Source organism: Triturus cristatus, chromosome 3_2, assembly GCF_964204655.1.
Source record: "Triturus cristatus chromosome 3_2, aTriCri1.1, whole genome shotgun sequence".
Lineage (NCBI taxonomy): Eukaryota > Metazoa > Chordata > Amphibia > Caudata > Salamandridae > Triturus > Triturus cristatus.
Window position 1 is genome coordinate 113,353,661 of NC_140584.1, and position 16,407 is coordinate 113,370,067.

Below are 16,407 nucleotides of genomic sequence, written 5' to 3' on the forward strand. Positions count from 1 at the left end.
TGCTTCCCCAGTAAATAAAGGCACTAGTGTAACGCCGCGGGTAAAAGATCCAATCCCGCAGGGCGTAGATAAAAGGAGACAGGGTGGCAACAATAAGGGAGTATTTAAACAAAAACAAGGGGACCCAATTTAGGAAATATTGGGAACTATTGTGTCACTATTCTTAATTCTGTATGAGCACCACTAGTACACATCTGAGTCTTTCCTCCTTATTACCTTTTCTTCATTACCCTTAATTGCCTCCTGTCCCAAGGGTGACCGCTAACATTAGTTCTACACACACACCATCAATTCTATTACCAGGAAGTAAATTGGCATTTTTCGTAATTGTGATCACGAGTGCACCTTAACTCACCTAAGATGGCCACCTCGGTTTGCGCACTAGTCTGACCTCTGTATACACGCTAGAGGTCCCGCTCGATTTTAACATCACGGGTTTAAAACGCCCGCCCCAAACCGGCTCATTACGAGAGTCATTGAGCTCCAAGGAACGGTTTATCGGAATTATCCCGACGTGTTCACAGTCCTTAAGGTAAGCGGCAGCTATCCCTCTGTGGCCTTGGTTCCCATGCTCACCCCCCTACCCGACCACCCGTAATTCAATTTTATACCCTTCTGGTTTCAGGTTGTTTCACTACTATCGGTGTAAACTCAACTGCCTGAATAATCCGCCTGAACCTCCCTTGTCGTATCCACCAACACGGTTCCATGGCTGAGGGCCTTATCTAAGGTAGGCTATCTTCCTACACACGCGACCCCGGTCCAATCGATTCTACTCCTTACCACCCTGTTACCTCTCCCTTACAGGTCCCGGCACTTGTCGTTCCTTAATTAATATCGGGGCTGCAACCACAGACCCCTCTCCTCCAACGATCCTATCTGGGCCCAAGGTATGCATCAGTCCCCTCACCACCAGTGCTTAATCTGGCTATCCTCTCACGACATTCACCCACTTTCATCTCTTTCATAGGAATCAGTCCGAATGTATTTTACGTGCTCCGTGTTCACACTGATATCTCGGTTGCATCACATTGCCACAGCACTTCAGGCAACCCTTCCTTTAACTCTTTACAATGCTTGATCCCTAGTGGCACTGTTCAGTTGCTTCTTTCACGATTAATTCTACTGTCTACCGCTAGCCATCCATATTGATCTTTAATTTAACTTAATTGGTAGCTTAATTATTCTGACCCTTTGGCCTTGCCAAGAACACTGTGCACCTAATTTAATAAGCGTTTTTGGTCATGCTGAAGCAACTCTAATTCTCAATTGTTTTTCTCGCTTCCTTCCCTCATTTATTGTCACCTTTTTGTTCTATTACATGTAAATCCTTAGGCAACATTGTTAGTCCTGATGATGATCCCTCTAATTCTGCAAACGGGATCGAAACATCATCGACCTTTGTAAACTACGTGTACACTGACTAAATCTGCTCATATCAGTGCCACGTTTGTGTTCAATATCATGCTTGTTTCATTCTTTATAATTATTGAAAGTAAGTGGGGCGACGTTACACCCCACATCGGACGCACAGCCATCATTCATGCATAAAAATGCAACGTTTGTTCCAATTTCAACCAAGGAAGTTTTCATTTTCATTTCTTCATTATTTATTTGTTTGATGAACATCTTTTAAACCAGTCACTCAATGGACACATATGTTTCCACAATCCTTAATGCTGAAGACATGCCTACTGGCTTTGCTCCGCAGCATGGCGTTTTGCATATATATTCCTCATTACGTTGTTTTCAATACCCAATGCATTTCGGCCCTACTTGTGCCCTTCGTCAGGGGTTATCTATAAATGTTAAAAAACATAGTTATAAACTGTGTTTGCTAAATGGATCATATTAGTCACATTGCGCACACTATAAAAATGAAAAACGTATATGAGTCTAACCAAAGTGACTCCCTAATCAATGTGATGCCTGCTGAATTCACTAAAAGTGTACCCGATCGTTTCTGTACATGCGTTAAAGTACATCAGACCCCTCTGAATTCTCATTGCGTTAATCCCTCACAAATAAGTAAGTATACACCCCCCACATAATCCAGATCTTAACCTTTGTTTTACAAATTCTATTACAAAAGCAAGCCCATACCTTTCTCGTTTTGATGACTGCTTGTTTGTTTGTCTGAAACCATTCCAACTGCCTAGCTTGCTCGTTCTATTTAAGACACCTGTGTCGTGTCCACGCCCAATCTAATCTCTCCATTTGTCATCCGCTAGTTCACGCGAACTACAAAACCCATCATACACTATCCCTGTTACTCTCGTCCTTTTAAGGGAGCTGCTCTAATGCTCACACTACCAAGTACTGCCCTCATAAACTCTTTTCACATAAAGTTAAGTTGAAAAATTTAAAGAGTGTTTGCTACACTTTATAACTGAGGTCCGCTTTTCTTAATCTGATAGTGGTATGGGCGTAGATGTAAAGGTCGTCATAAATATTTCTTCTAAATCTTTCTTCTAAATCTTTACACGAATCTAACTAGTTATGCAACGTGCAGGTGTATTCCCTAAATGTTGGCCTCTCTAACATATGTACGTTCATCGTTGGTATTTCGAGCACCCACTTCAATAAAAACAATATATGCCCCGCCCACCCACTGGTTTCATTATCTACATTGATTACGACGTATATCAATACTGTGCTCATAGGAATCAGTCCGAATGTATTTTACGTGCTCCGTGTTCACACTGATATCTCGGTTGCATCACATTGCCACAGCACTTCAGGCAACCCTTCCTTTAACTCTTTACAATGCTTGATCCCTAGTGGCACTGTTCAGTTGCTTCTTTCACGATTAATTCTACTGTCTACCGCTAGCCATCCATATTGATCTTTAATTTAACTTAATTGGTAGCTTAATTATTCTGACCCTTTGGCCTTGCCAAGAACACTGTGCGCCTAATTTAATAAGCGTTTTTGGTCATGCTGAACCAACTCATTTCTCAATTGTTTTTCTCGCTTCCTTCCCTCATTTATTGTCACCTTTTTGTTCTATTACATGTAAATCCTTAGGCAACATTGTTAGTCCTGATGATGATCCCTCTAATTCTGCAAACGGGATCGAAACATCATCGACCTTTGTAAACTACGTGTACACTGACTAAATCTGCCCATATCAGTGCCACGTTTGTGTTCACTATCATGCTTGTTTCATTCTTTATAATTATAACAAGCGTTTTTGTTTTGGTTTGCCTTAAATGTTTTTGTTTTCTGTGTCCTAATGTTACTCATTACCTCACCTTTACGTTTTTCGGTACAGGACTGTACCCCACTTTGTTAAAATTGTGCTTTGCTAATTTGGAATAAATTGGATTAATTCCCTATCCGGCTGGATAGTTGAAATATAGATTTGATTGTATTCTATATTTATTTAACTTGCATTAACTTTCACAAGGACCACTGTCCTCGTTAATAACAATAAGGGAATGACATGCCTTCAGTGAAATCATTGCACTGCCTTTGGCATAATTCGTGACGCAAAACAACGCGCACGAATCAAAAGCTAAGGCAGAGCTGGGACGAGGCTTCTGGAATCGTATCGATTCCAAGAAGCCTCGTATGACGAGGCATCGCATGCGCTGCCTACGTCAGGCCGAGACCTAAAAATGGGGTATCTCTAAACTGTGGGGGAAAAAAAAACTAATATTCTGCTTTTCATGTTCCTGAAAGCTGGGAAGATGGTGACTTTAGTACACTAAACTGTTCATTGATGCCCCTTAATTTTCAAAATGTAGCTATATTTTGCCTATTTTCTTGCTCTCCTCCAGGGGAATCCACAAGCCCACTTTCACAATCCCCAGGATGTTTGAAACAAGCATTTGCCATGCAATCAGTCTGGCCTTTGGGAATTTATATGTATTTAGCAATGCAGCACATTAGCCTGGGTGCCGAAACATCTACTGTTCTTTAACTTGGAGGGAATGTAAGCACCAAACTGCATGACACGCCGGGTATGGGAACACATGGAGAGAAATATTGCCTTCCAGCGGAAAATGGTATAGCCCAAAGCTCTGATTTTAATATAAAATCAGGGCCTACGTTGGTCATATCACTGAAAATACAAGATTTTAAAAAAAATATTATTGTCTACAGGTGCTCGTGGAAGACAATTTTTATGAACTGGAATCTAGAGAATGCTAAAGTGATTCTGGTATTTTATGGACCTCTTCTGGTCGTTTTCTATCAAGAAAGTTGAACAGAGGTAGTTGCCAGAAAAATAAATTAAAGACTTTCCCTCAGCAGAAAGCAATTCTGGTATTTTACTTAACTCTGCTGGTCATCTTCTATCAAGACAGTTAAATAGAGGCATTTGAACAGAAAGAAAGACCCTAAGCGGAAGCAGACAAGTCCTAGGGCTGATATCCAGAGCCCACAAAGAACATACACATATAAGTATAGTATATACTAAAGTATATATAAGAGGTCTCGAATGCTCGACCTAAAAAGGACACAAACTTTTGGAGCTCTAAAGTGCAAACTAGTACAAATCGCCAAAAAAAGGTTCCTTGCTGGGAGGAGGGGAGCACAGCAGTTTAAGGGGGTAATATAGACATGAATCATTTCATATACAGTAATGCGCGTCTGTTTCTAAAACACACACTGAGCAGTAAACAGCCTGTTGGGGCCAATCCAGCATGATGAAAGACCATGGCAACCCAAACTGACGCTGGCGGAGGGGGGGGGTTCATTTATATATGTCAATTTGTAAAATGTAATTCTCGATCGGAATTATTTAAATATAAACGCCATTAAATAAATGGAGAAGTAGTTCGAATTAAGGCTTAACTTGCATTGTTGAAATAACGTCACTGAAATGCACTTCAACGGTATACATGATTTTTTTTGTTTAAAATACAATATCCAGAAGAACGTTAATTACATTTCTAGCTGCATACAGTAATAGAAGAAAGCCTGCTGTGCTGGTCAAACCACATGATGTACACTAAGCAGTAAGCACAAGTAAAGTGAAAAAATAATTCAGGAGACCATGTGGTGACGTCAAAAGTATTCACTCAGAACAGACCTCCTTTCATTTATTTAATTCCTTGTCTTCTAGTACCAAAACTTTAAATTGAGGTGCGGTGCGTATATGTGTGACAACATTACGTAACGTAAAGCTAGCCGGTTTTAAACCAACCAACACACGCCAACCCGTCCAGATTAACTAGATACAATGTTTCCGTACATGCATGCGGAGTTTTTATACGAACGAACGGTAACTTAATAACAGCCTGAGAGCTCGGTGTACCGTAAATAATGCAAAAGGAAGGTCGTTTTTCCTCACCTGGTATATTCTGAATTAAGGATGATATAAAATCCATCGTTATCCATGCAAAGATGTCGAGGGTGGCCAGAAAGATTCGTAACAGCATCGAGAACGGTGCACGACAAACTGGCACGCGTTCGGTTATGAAACTCGGTGCAGGCTGTTAATTCTAAGGATGGTGCAGTGAAGTGGAGGGGAGCCGGGTTTCCAGTATAGCTGGCTCAGTACCCTTTCATAATAAAAGTCCCTAGGATGAAAGCTGCTGAGCAACGTCAGGGCGGCGAGGGATGAGCAAGGGGCGTGGTTGGTGTTTATTCATGCACGTGCAAGCACATCCATGGCACTAAAACGGTTATTTGTGTGTCCTCACAGATTACACACACTCGACTACCCTCCTCTGTAATTAGACCATATGCACGCAGCAGCTGTCACAAAACCATCGTTGGTTGCAGCGCACGTTCTCTCAGCTGCCACGGTTACAGATTGCTTATGTGTGACATTTTCTTAATTTCAGTGTGCTCATGAGTGACATTCAACGATGACTATGAGTGACACTTTAACGCAAGCAAAATCCAACCAAGAAGATGAGGGAAACCTATAAATATCAGAAAGGACACCCATTCGAGCAACGAGAAAGTCTATGAAGATCCTAAAACTGTTGCAAGCACCGGAAATGGAATGGCACTAACTGCATAGGAGGGCCTGGTATTGATGTATGAATGCCAAATTGCCATAAGATTTAACCGGTTTATTGAAGTAAAATAGCTTGTGAAGAAGTGCACCACAGCTGCAGACCTCGGATCCCAACTAATGAACAGACAAAATTCTAGACTGCTCAGCACAGTCAGTACAGGAGTGTGCGCAGAGCTGCAACTTGACTAAATAAAATAAAATTAGGTTATAAGTACTTTGGCTCTTGTGTGAGTGACAGAGCGAGCATCACCACAGTACGAGGACTCCCGACATACTCTACACTTTACATGCAGCTGAAGTCTTTGATATCAGTTTTAAACTCACTGGATAGATTAGGATTTTTTGGAGTAGGCGCAGGACATGGGATGGGATTCCGATGTAGAGGACGTTTCCGTAATCAAGACTAATTGTGATAGGGCCTGCGTGACTATTCGTCTGGATTTCAGTAAGATCCACTTTACAATCTTGCATACAATTTGCAGGATGTGGACGCATGATGAGAAGATGGCATTGATCTGTCTGCTCATGGAGAGGTTGGTGTCCAGGATGATCCCGAGTTCTTGGCATGGTCGGCTGGGGTTGGTTGGGGAACACGTTCGGAGGGCCACCAAGTGCCGTCCCAGGACGAGGTGAAGAGATCAGCAGATTTGTGGGAAGGGTAAAATGGTAAGGGTTGGGGTAAGGAAGTAAGAGTAAGGAGTTAAGGATTATTATTAAGGGGCATTTATAGAGCGCCTGGTTACGCAGAATGCGTGTCCCCGCGCTGAACTGAAGCACTCTGAAAGAGAAGTAGGGGAGGAGCCCACTATTTTGAGAAGAGGTAAGTTTTTAATTTCCTCCGGAAACTAGATTCGGAGGGGTCCAGTCGGAGGTTGAGAGGTAATAAGGGTAAGAATAAGGATATAATGTTTTAAAGGTAAGATGGTAAGGGGCAAACATAAGGGGTAAGAGTGTAAAGGTAAGGATTAAAGGTAAAGAGCGAGATTAGGATTAGTGGTTAAGTGTCAGGGCATAAAGGTAAGAGGTCAGGGATTAAGAGTCAAGAGGGTAAGATATTATGGGTTTAAAGGTATAGGTTCTGGGTAAACTACAAGATTGAAGGTAAGTAAATTAAGGGAAATGTAGTAGGGCTAAGGATAAGGGGTTAGGTTTGTAAAGGTATTGGATTAAGGATAATGGAGTAAAGTTAAGGGAAAGGAGTTACGGACAAGACATTAAAGGTATGAGGTGATGGATAAGGGGTTATGGGTGAGTAATTATGTATAAGAGTAAGGGTACAGGTCTAAGAGTAAAGTAGAAAGGGCAAGAGGTTAAGGGTGTAAATGTAAAGGGTTAGTGAATGGGTTATGAGTAAGGGGCTGTAAGTAAAGCGTTATGGGTAAGGGGTGAGATGTTATGGGTGCAAAGGTAAGGGGTAATGGGCTAAGGATTCTACAGGGTTATTTATTTATTAAAGTGGGGTAAGATAAACTTCACCAGGTACATAAGAAAATAATTAGATGCTTTGGATAAAAATGATAAAAAAGGGCTTACCTACAGAATGAGAAGGAAATGGCAAACAATGAAAAACGAAAATAAAACCACCACATTTTGCACTAAAATGTATTGATGTACAAACCACTGCAATGACTGTAATACACTGGTACAGGCTACTGAGCCAAGGACTAGCCATAGTGAGATGTGCAAAATGCACTGTATTATAAATAACTCTAGGGCCCATAATTGAAAGCAAGACTTGCGAGAAATGGCACGTGAAATTGATTACTCCGGGTTTGATGCTGTGCCACCATATGATGTGTTGTCTTCTGTTAAACATTACTAAGGACTATCGAATGTTATAATTCCTACTTGCATGATTTGAGAATTATTTTCCCAAACATCTTACCTTTTTTATTTTTGTATTATTATTTGTCTCATTTTCTGGGATTATACAAAGTGAGTATTTATTTACATAAAGTTCATTCATTTTACATTCAAATCTGACCGCATCGGATTGTTTACGTATTCTATGTAAATCAAACATTATGAACCTGAGTAGCAAATTTGGACTTTCATTTCCAGATGTAGTAACCCTGACATTACTCTAACGTGAGTACTCACATTACGGCTTAATAAAGTACATCGTTCGACATTAGACCAAACATCTTGCCACTGAATCACTGGCAAGCGGTGCCAAGCAGATTCCAATGAAACATTACTGTGACAGCAAATGTAATTAGGCAGCGTCTTCGTTGTTAACAACCAACGGGAACCTCTGTTCAGTGACAATCTTACAGCAGAGTAGTAATACAGGCTGACACAGTAAGGGTCGGATGCACTCACACACAAAATATGACCAAACGTTTCCCACTGATAAGAAAAACTGATAGCCATGAACATGACTCTTTTGCCATTAACAGAACTGCCCTTTGCCCAGGCTTCCTCTTCCACTCCTCAGGAGTGTACATGACAAACATCACATACAGGCGTGTTAAGCAGGTGTTATTGACTAGAGGGTGTAGCTTGTGGGGGATGTGTTTGACATTTTGTACGTGCCCTTAAAAGTACTCGATAACATTGACATTCATTATTGGTCAAGAAAACACAGTGAATTGTGTCCTCTAAAGGGCACACACCTTGCTCACTGCCTTCACGAAGACCCTCAAAATATATCCTTTTGACAATTTCAAACTAGCCCCCAGCATATTACATTCTAAACCACACATATTGTATCCTATTGTTTCTTGTTTACATGGTAGAGGCGTGCTACATCAAAAAATACCAGATTGCCACATAAATACAAAAATGTAGAGCTTGGTGACAAATATCACAAAGAGGCACAACAGGATCAATCTGCATGGGAAACAATACAGGTGTAAAACAAGTAATAGACAAGGCAGAAAAGATTGACGCCACTGTTACTAGTGCTCTGAGAAAATTCCAATACCCAAAGTGAAAAGTATGGTTTGCAAAGTTGTTACTATTATGAGTAACTTGGATTTTTCCCAGGCAAACTTAGGCAGGTCAATCCTGTTGAAATTACCAGATGAAAAAGGTCCAGTAAATCAGTCAGTCAGTCAGTCATATTAGCTTTATTTCGATAAAAACTTATCTTAAAAGCTGTCGGACACAAGTTAAAAAGCTATATTATAAAAAGTACAAAACATTTTATCAAGTAATAAATGTACCCTAAGTGACTAAATAATATAATTCATCAAAAAATCCTTGTGGTGGAATAATTGACAGTAACATTAAAAATAGTATTTACAAGATAAAATATATAAAAAATACAATTCACTGGGTGCAGGTAGCTCATAACAGCGACAATACTTAGAGATTGGCTTTCAGGGTTCTCGATCTGATGTTTCATGCCCAACTCAGGAATTTGGCCAAACCACACGCATGTAGGGCTCGTGCATCAGATCTTAGGATGCGCAACGCCACTAAGTGGCTACGAGTACCCAACTCCCTGCAGAGTGGTTTAAGCCATCGTTCCCGTGGCGCTTTATAGGCTGGGCACATGAACATGACATGAGCTATTGACTCAAGGTTGGCTTTGCAATTCGGGCAGGAGGCTGATGTCTGATGGGGAGCCTTCCATCGAGCGGTCATTTCACGGGTGAGGAGCGAACCATCCCTGAACTCAAAAAACAGAGCTCTGTCATAAGGTTTTTGTATGACATCTAGGTATGGTTCATAGTAAGTGATATGTTTATGTTGCATGAACTCCTCTGATAACCTGCCTAGTTTAGGATCAAGAAAACCCTTATTGCGGACCCAGGACCAATAAGCTTTCTTAAGTTCTGCCTTTGGTGGAGCAGTTCTATTTATCCACGCCTCTTTAAGGTCAAGGTCATACAGCAATGTTTTTAGGTCCTTAAGCCATTTGATTTTATGCCATCCATCCATGTTCATTATTTCGCTTAACCCCACTGCATACTTTCCTAATTCTGGGGTCCGCCACAAGCGGGCCCACAACAGAAGGGGGCGAAGTCTGGCCAGATCTCTAAATGAGTGGCACCCTAGATCTTGCAGTAGGGGCCTAGTGGGGGTCCTCAAGGGCAGCATCACAAGATCTTTTAAAAATTTATTTTCTGACCTCACAATTTGATCTAAGTTAGAAAAACCACAGAGTTCAGCACCATAAAGGGCTGAACTCACTCCTCTGGCCTTATATATATCAATTGCGGGAGCAATAGGTTTGCTTGTTGAAGTATGATGCTCTTTGAGTATTGCCCCACTACCCTTTTGTGGTTCAAAAGCATTTTTTGTATGTGGGTACTCCAGAGCATGGAGTTAGAGATGCGGATACCCAGGTAGTCAAACGTGGTGACCCTCTCTAACGGGACATCATTTAATACAGGTGGAGTTCTAAGATTCTTAGGGGGATTCAGCACCAAGTACTTGGTTTTCTCAGAGTTAATGATCAACCCTCTATTTGTGCAGAATGACTGGAAGCTGTCCAACAAACTCTGCAAGCCCCTCGGGGTCTTGGAGATAAGAAGGGTGTCGTCGGCGAACAGGAGGGTGGGGATTTTTTCGTCCGCCAGGGCTGGTGCGTCAGATGGTATTCGCTGCAGGTGCTCCACCACCCCATTCACATACAAAGAGAATAGGGTGGGAGCTAAAACACAGCCCTGGCGGACACCCCTGTTCACCGGTATTCTGTCTGACTTCTGCCCCTGGGAGCCCCATCTGACCTGGGCGTAGTTACCTTCGTGGAGACGCACCAAGAGATTTAAAATATACTTGGGAACCCCCTGGTCAGCTAGGACCTTCCACAGGCGCCCTCGAGGGACTAGGTCAAAGGCAGTCTTTAGATCTATAAATGCAAGGTAAATACTGCCTTTGCCTATCTTGACCACCTTCCAGTAGAGAAGAATTAACCTAAACACCTGCTCAATTGTCCCTGTACCTGCCCTAAAGCCTGCTTGGTAGTCGGAGAGGATACTATTTTCATCTGCCCATTCCAAGATTCTCTCCAGCACCACCCTCCCAATAACCTTTTGCACTGAATCAATTAGGCTTATTGGGCGATAATTAGCAGGGTCGTCCCTAGCACCCATTTTATAAATAGGGACCACCTCTGCTCCTTTCCAGGAATCTGGTATCGGAGAGCCGGTATCAATGGCATTAATAAGAGTGGTAATGAATTTCGCCCATTTAACGGGATCTGCCCGAAGAAGATCTCCAGGAATGCCATCTGGGCCTGCTGCCTTAGCTGGGACTATACGCCGAATGGCGGTTTCCACTTCCAGTTCGGAAAAAGGATAGCTGTTTAAATCCCCCGAACCTATTCTGGGATCTGTTGATGTGTCTTCCAATGAGAGATCCTCAGAATTAGAATAAAGTTTCAGAAAGTGGTCGTACCAGATACGACTTGAGATGTTACAAGTGATTGATTCGCTATCAGGCCGTGTCTTGATTCTAATGAGATTCCAAAACCGGCTAGCGTCCTTCTCCAGACTGGCTGTTTTTAAATCTTGCCAGTGCTGCTCTTCCCACTCTTTTTTGGCACTGGACACTGCCTCCTTATAGTCCCTTCTTGCTAGCTGGATCGTAGGGAGCAATTTACTTTTAACTGCCAAAACCAGGGCGTTTTTTTTCCGTCTACAAGTTTTTGTGTACCACGTGTTATTTCTATTGGGCTTCTCGCACATTGGACGGTGACCTGCTCTAGTAGTTGAACAAAAGAAATTCCGAAGAGTACTAATTGTTTTTTCATAAATTTTAGGGATTTTCTCAGTAACATCAGGGTCCATAGAAACCCCTCTCAGTTCGTCTAGAGCCTCTGCCACAGTTTCTCTAATACCACATAATTTCTTGTTGTCCAGAAGAACTCTATGCCATTTCAAATACCTATTACAGTTACTTCCCTTGTTGGCATTGGTTATTCTAGACCAAAATAGCCAGAATTAGGCAACCATGAAGATTTTAAAATTAGAGATAGTGGATTGTGGTCGCTGTCAACTGTCGATGTTGTCACCATATCTATTAGGTGCTGCCACAATTTATAATTCAGTAAGATGTAATCGTTTCCTGAACCTACCCTGTTATAGGTATGTGCCCCTTTTACATCAGATAGTGACCTGCCATTGGTTGCCCTTAGCCCATGTTCTACGGCTAAAGAATTCAGCTGGACAGCCAACTCGGTCCATCTTTTTATCGGCGGGATACTCAGCAAGGGAATTCCCCGCTTTGCATCATCCTCTTCAATGCCTAGCACATCCTCGGCAGCGAGAAGCTCAAAAGTGCAATTGAAGTCTCCCGCTACCAGGATGTGCGAGTCATGGGGGCAGTTGGAGAGCTCAGCTTCCAAAGATGTAACTATGGGAGATTCTGCTCCTCCCTTTGTTCCCCGGACATAGATATTAAAAATGTCCAGAGATCTACCTCCTTGGTTCTCCCGGATGGTTAATCTTAAGAGATCAGGAGAGATACATTGGATCTGTTTAATTGAGCAATCCAGGGATATGCTGATCCATACCAGTAGCTCACCCGATGGACGCCCCTTCCCTGTTTGCGCCGGTACCGCTGGGACATAGTAAGACACAAAGCCTACTTTATGGTGAGCAATCTGGCTCCACGTCTCTTGGAATATGCAAATGTTATAGCCTTCAATAAACCTGTTCCAATCTGGAAAGGTAGTTTCCTAGAAAGGCCGGCTATATTGAAGGAGAGGATCTTCAAGCTTGCGCTATCCACTTTTAGGGGCCCCTGCTCACTAGGTAGTTGGGTATGGGCACAATTAAATTCCAGAGAGGAAGTTATGATGCTGGGGCTTATTGCTACCTGCCCGGGGTCAGGGTTTTTTTGGGGGGTGTAGGATGGTTCGGATTGAGGTAATCCAACCTGGTTATGTATGCTCTGTGGAACAGTAGTGGTGATAGGGACACTATACATGAGCGGTGGTGCAGGGTCGCATATATAGGAGATTGATGGTTGGGAGATTCCTGTCAGTCAATCGTTATTAAAATGCGACCCTCTAGAAAGCTCAATGGCTTCATCCCTCATAATTGCATTGCCTGCCAGTGGAGAACATCTAAGTTGAATATCCGAGGTAGCGGGAGGGCAGGTCCTATACTCTAAAGCCAAGAGTCCCTCTGCTAAGTGAGGGGATATCAGGGTAAGCTCAATAGGGTCTAATCGTTGAGCTGGATGTGAATGTCTAGTAGCCTTCACAATATCCTCTCTTATCAGTGAGTAGCAGCCCCTAACATATCTAATCCAGTGTGTAACCTTGTTAATTAACAAATTCCCGTGTTAACGACCCACCGCCTTAGGAACATTAACCATAAAAACTGTCCGCTTTGAAGGTATAGGGCAAGGAAAGCGTCCAGCAGAGGGTACACCTGGCGCTAATCTGTTATATGTGTTTACCTGGGGTGTAGGAAGAACTAAAGCAGGTAGAGCGCTAGTTTGCTTTCTACACTGTGTTATCACCACAGACTCGCTGGGCGGCCCTACCTTATGGTTTGGGATAATGCACGCTGGTTGATTAGATGCGGAGCGTATCCTACCAATTTGTTTGGGGTTTTTTGGTAATAAATTTGGGGACTGAAGGGCGGCTAAATGTTTTTGTGAAGTATGGTGTGATGCTAATATTTCCAGAGAGGCTTTTAAATCTATGACTAAGGCTTTTAGATCCCTCACCTCTGCTGTTAATGAGTTAATGGTCGATATCAAAGCCGAAGTCCCACTACTTATATCCAATCCACCCTCTATTCGGACACCATTAGAGGCTTCCACTGGGCCATAAGTTGTCAAATTGTCTAGGGGAGCTGATTCATCGGCCAAGGCCGCAAACCTATTGGAGCACACTAAAACAGTAGGCTTCAAATGGCTCGGCCTCTGCTGTACCAAAGACTGAGCTGGTGTCTGGGGGGGTGAAGTAATTTCTGGAGGAGGAATATTCTGTTTACTGCTTGGACCAGGGAGTTTGCGGAACATCTCCGGTATATGTATACGGGCTAACTTGGAGGATTTACACTGTTCGTCCTTCTGTGATATATTTGTTTCCAAATCTACAGCTGAATCTCCTAGCAGTATACTTTCACAATCCTCAACAAGAGTGTCTATCTGGTCCATCACATCAGTTTTAGGCATCTTCTTACTACTTTTCTTTGCTTTCTTTGCTTTCCTAGGGCCCTGCATTATATTCGTTCCTGGGCCCCCCCTGCCCCCTTCATGGCTTTCCTTTTACCCATAGAGATACAACCGGAGAAACAATATAGCAGATCCAAAGTCCTTCTGAATTTACGAAAGAGTACCTTTAAACACAATCACAGTTTGTTTGTTGCAGTCCTCGAATCGATCCCCCCGATAGCTAATGGCGGACAAGACGTAAAGGGGGTGGCCCTGCCCTGGCTCTTCTTGGCTGTGACGGGTTTGGACGTGCCCGCCCTCGGCCCGGGCTGCGCCCGGCGCCCGCCCGCGCGCTTCCCGCAATGCGGGAATCGACAGATGGTTAAATACCTCTAGTGATGATAGGGGAGGGCCTGCCGGTCCTGTCACGGCCCCCGCTGGCTCCTGGGGCTTCGAGTCCTGCCCCCAACTGCTTGGTGTGTGGCCGTGGCAGAACGCCGCGTCTCCTGCAAAGCGGGAGGCGCAAGGAGTTGAAATAGCCCCCGGTAGTGAGAGGGGAGGGTCTGCCGGTCCTTTCAGGGCCCCCGCTGGCTCCTGGGGCTTCGAGTCCTGCCCCCAACTGCTTGGTGTGTGGCCGTCGCAGAACACTGCGTCTCCCAGTAAATACAGCGCCAAGACGAATTTGGTTTATTAAGCACCAAAATCAGCATTTTATTTCCCATTTTTAGGGTAAAACTCATAATTGACATTATTTATTGCATCAGGTAAATGACAAGCACCTTGGTATTGTTATTTATGAGGTGAGATAAATAATGATGGATTTACCCCAACCTCATAATTGAGGCTTCATTGGAGAGGGCTATACCGGTTGTTTTAAAGGCCCTGAACCCGACTTATAGGCTCGAGCAGCAGGCAAGGGCCTATATCAAGGGTGAGGGCCTTTAACAACCAGTATAGTCTGAGGCACAAGGGTTATACGGCTATTAGAACATTCCACCCAGGAGGAACATGAAAACAGACATTGGAATGTTGAAGCTCAGGGCTTATACCAGCCATGATAAGCCTGGAGCACTCCATTGTCTTCAATGGAGCTATCAACATACCAATGTTCTAATGTCATTTAAATTCTGGATTTATTTTACTGACACACAATATGGATCATTGCACCCATACTGTGAATAGGGAATACCTATTTTAGTGCGCGTATTGGCAAATGGCCGACACCCGCAATACCTCCCCAGTGCATCTGTCGGTCATTGGCAGACACAAAGGAGGCATATGAAGGCCCCAGTGGTGCAGAGAAGTCGATTCCTGCTTGGGGGTCGCTATATGAGAGCAATCCCCAAGCAGGGTTTCTGGGGAAGTGGCCCCATGTGAAAGGGCTGGTACCCTCCCTCCCACCCCCATACCAATACCAGATCGCCTTTCTGCCCCCTCCTGGGTGGCAGATGGGGGTAATTACTCCCTATCTACCCCGCTGGAGGGCAGAAAGCCCACTAGACACCTGGGTCAATTTTTTAAAATAATGATAGAGGTGGGGACTGTTCATGGGCATGGCCATGGCCTCATCCCCAAATAAAAAAAGGGGCAGTCTTTCTGCCCCCTGGAGCGCTGATGGGGGTGATTACTCTTAATCTGCACTGCGGAGAGGGGGGGGAAGCCCACTAGACACCTGAGAAATCAAGGTGTGTGTCCATTCCCCGACCCCAACAAGAAGAAAGACATTCATTCTGCCCCCCATCCAATTGGGGGGCAGATGGGGTTAATTACCCATGATTTGCCCTTTGGGGATAGAAAGCCCATTAGACACCAGGGTCAATCTTTAAAATAACTACAGGTGAGGGAGCCACAATAGGAAGACAGTCTTTCTGCCCCCTTGGGAGGCAGATGGGGGTAATTTCCCCGATCTGCCAATCCAGGTGGTAGAAAGCCCACTAGACACCAGAATTTTTTTAAAGAAAAATATAGGGGTGTAGGCTGCACACCATGGGCATGGCCATGCCCAAACACCAACAAGAAGAAAGGCAGTCTTTCTGCTCCCTGCTTGGTGGGGGAAAAGGGGGTTATTACCCCTGTTCTGCCCCTAGGGGAGTGTAGAAAGCCCACTAGACACCAGGGTCGATCTTAAAAAGAACCATATAGGAGGGGGCTGCCATGCCACCACCCCCTGAAAAACTATAGTGACAATTTTTCTGCTACCATTGAGGGCAGATAGGGGTGATTGCCCCAATCTGCCTCTCAGGGGGCTGAAAAACCACTCCACTCCAGGCAATTTAAAAAATATATAGGGTTGGGCTGCCCCTCATGGGAATGGCCATACCCCACCCCAATAAGAAGAGAGACAGTCTTTCTGCCCCCTTGGGAGTCAG

General features: G+C 43.7%; 1 protein-coding gene across 2 annotated transcripts in view; it reads right to left on the reverse strand.

Annotated features, from left to right (window-relative positions):
- The window catches only part of LOC146856881 (carotenoid-cleaving dioxygenase, mitochondrial-like), a 529,204-nt gene that overhangs the window by 497,566 nt on the left and 15,231 nt on the right, over positions 1-16,407 (reverse strand). The window contains exon 1 of one of the 2 annotated variants that reach the window (XM_085647340.1): positions 5,300-5,427. The exons of the other annotated variant lie outside the window; for it this stretch is intronic. Coding sequence (XP_085503466.1) covers positions 5,300-5,387 — 88 coding nt within the window. The 5' untranslated portion in view covers positions 5,388-5,427. Of the gene's footprint in view, positions 1-5,299; positions 5,428-16,407 lie in introns of those variants that run through there. 2 annotated transcript variants of the gene reach the window in all.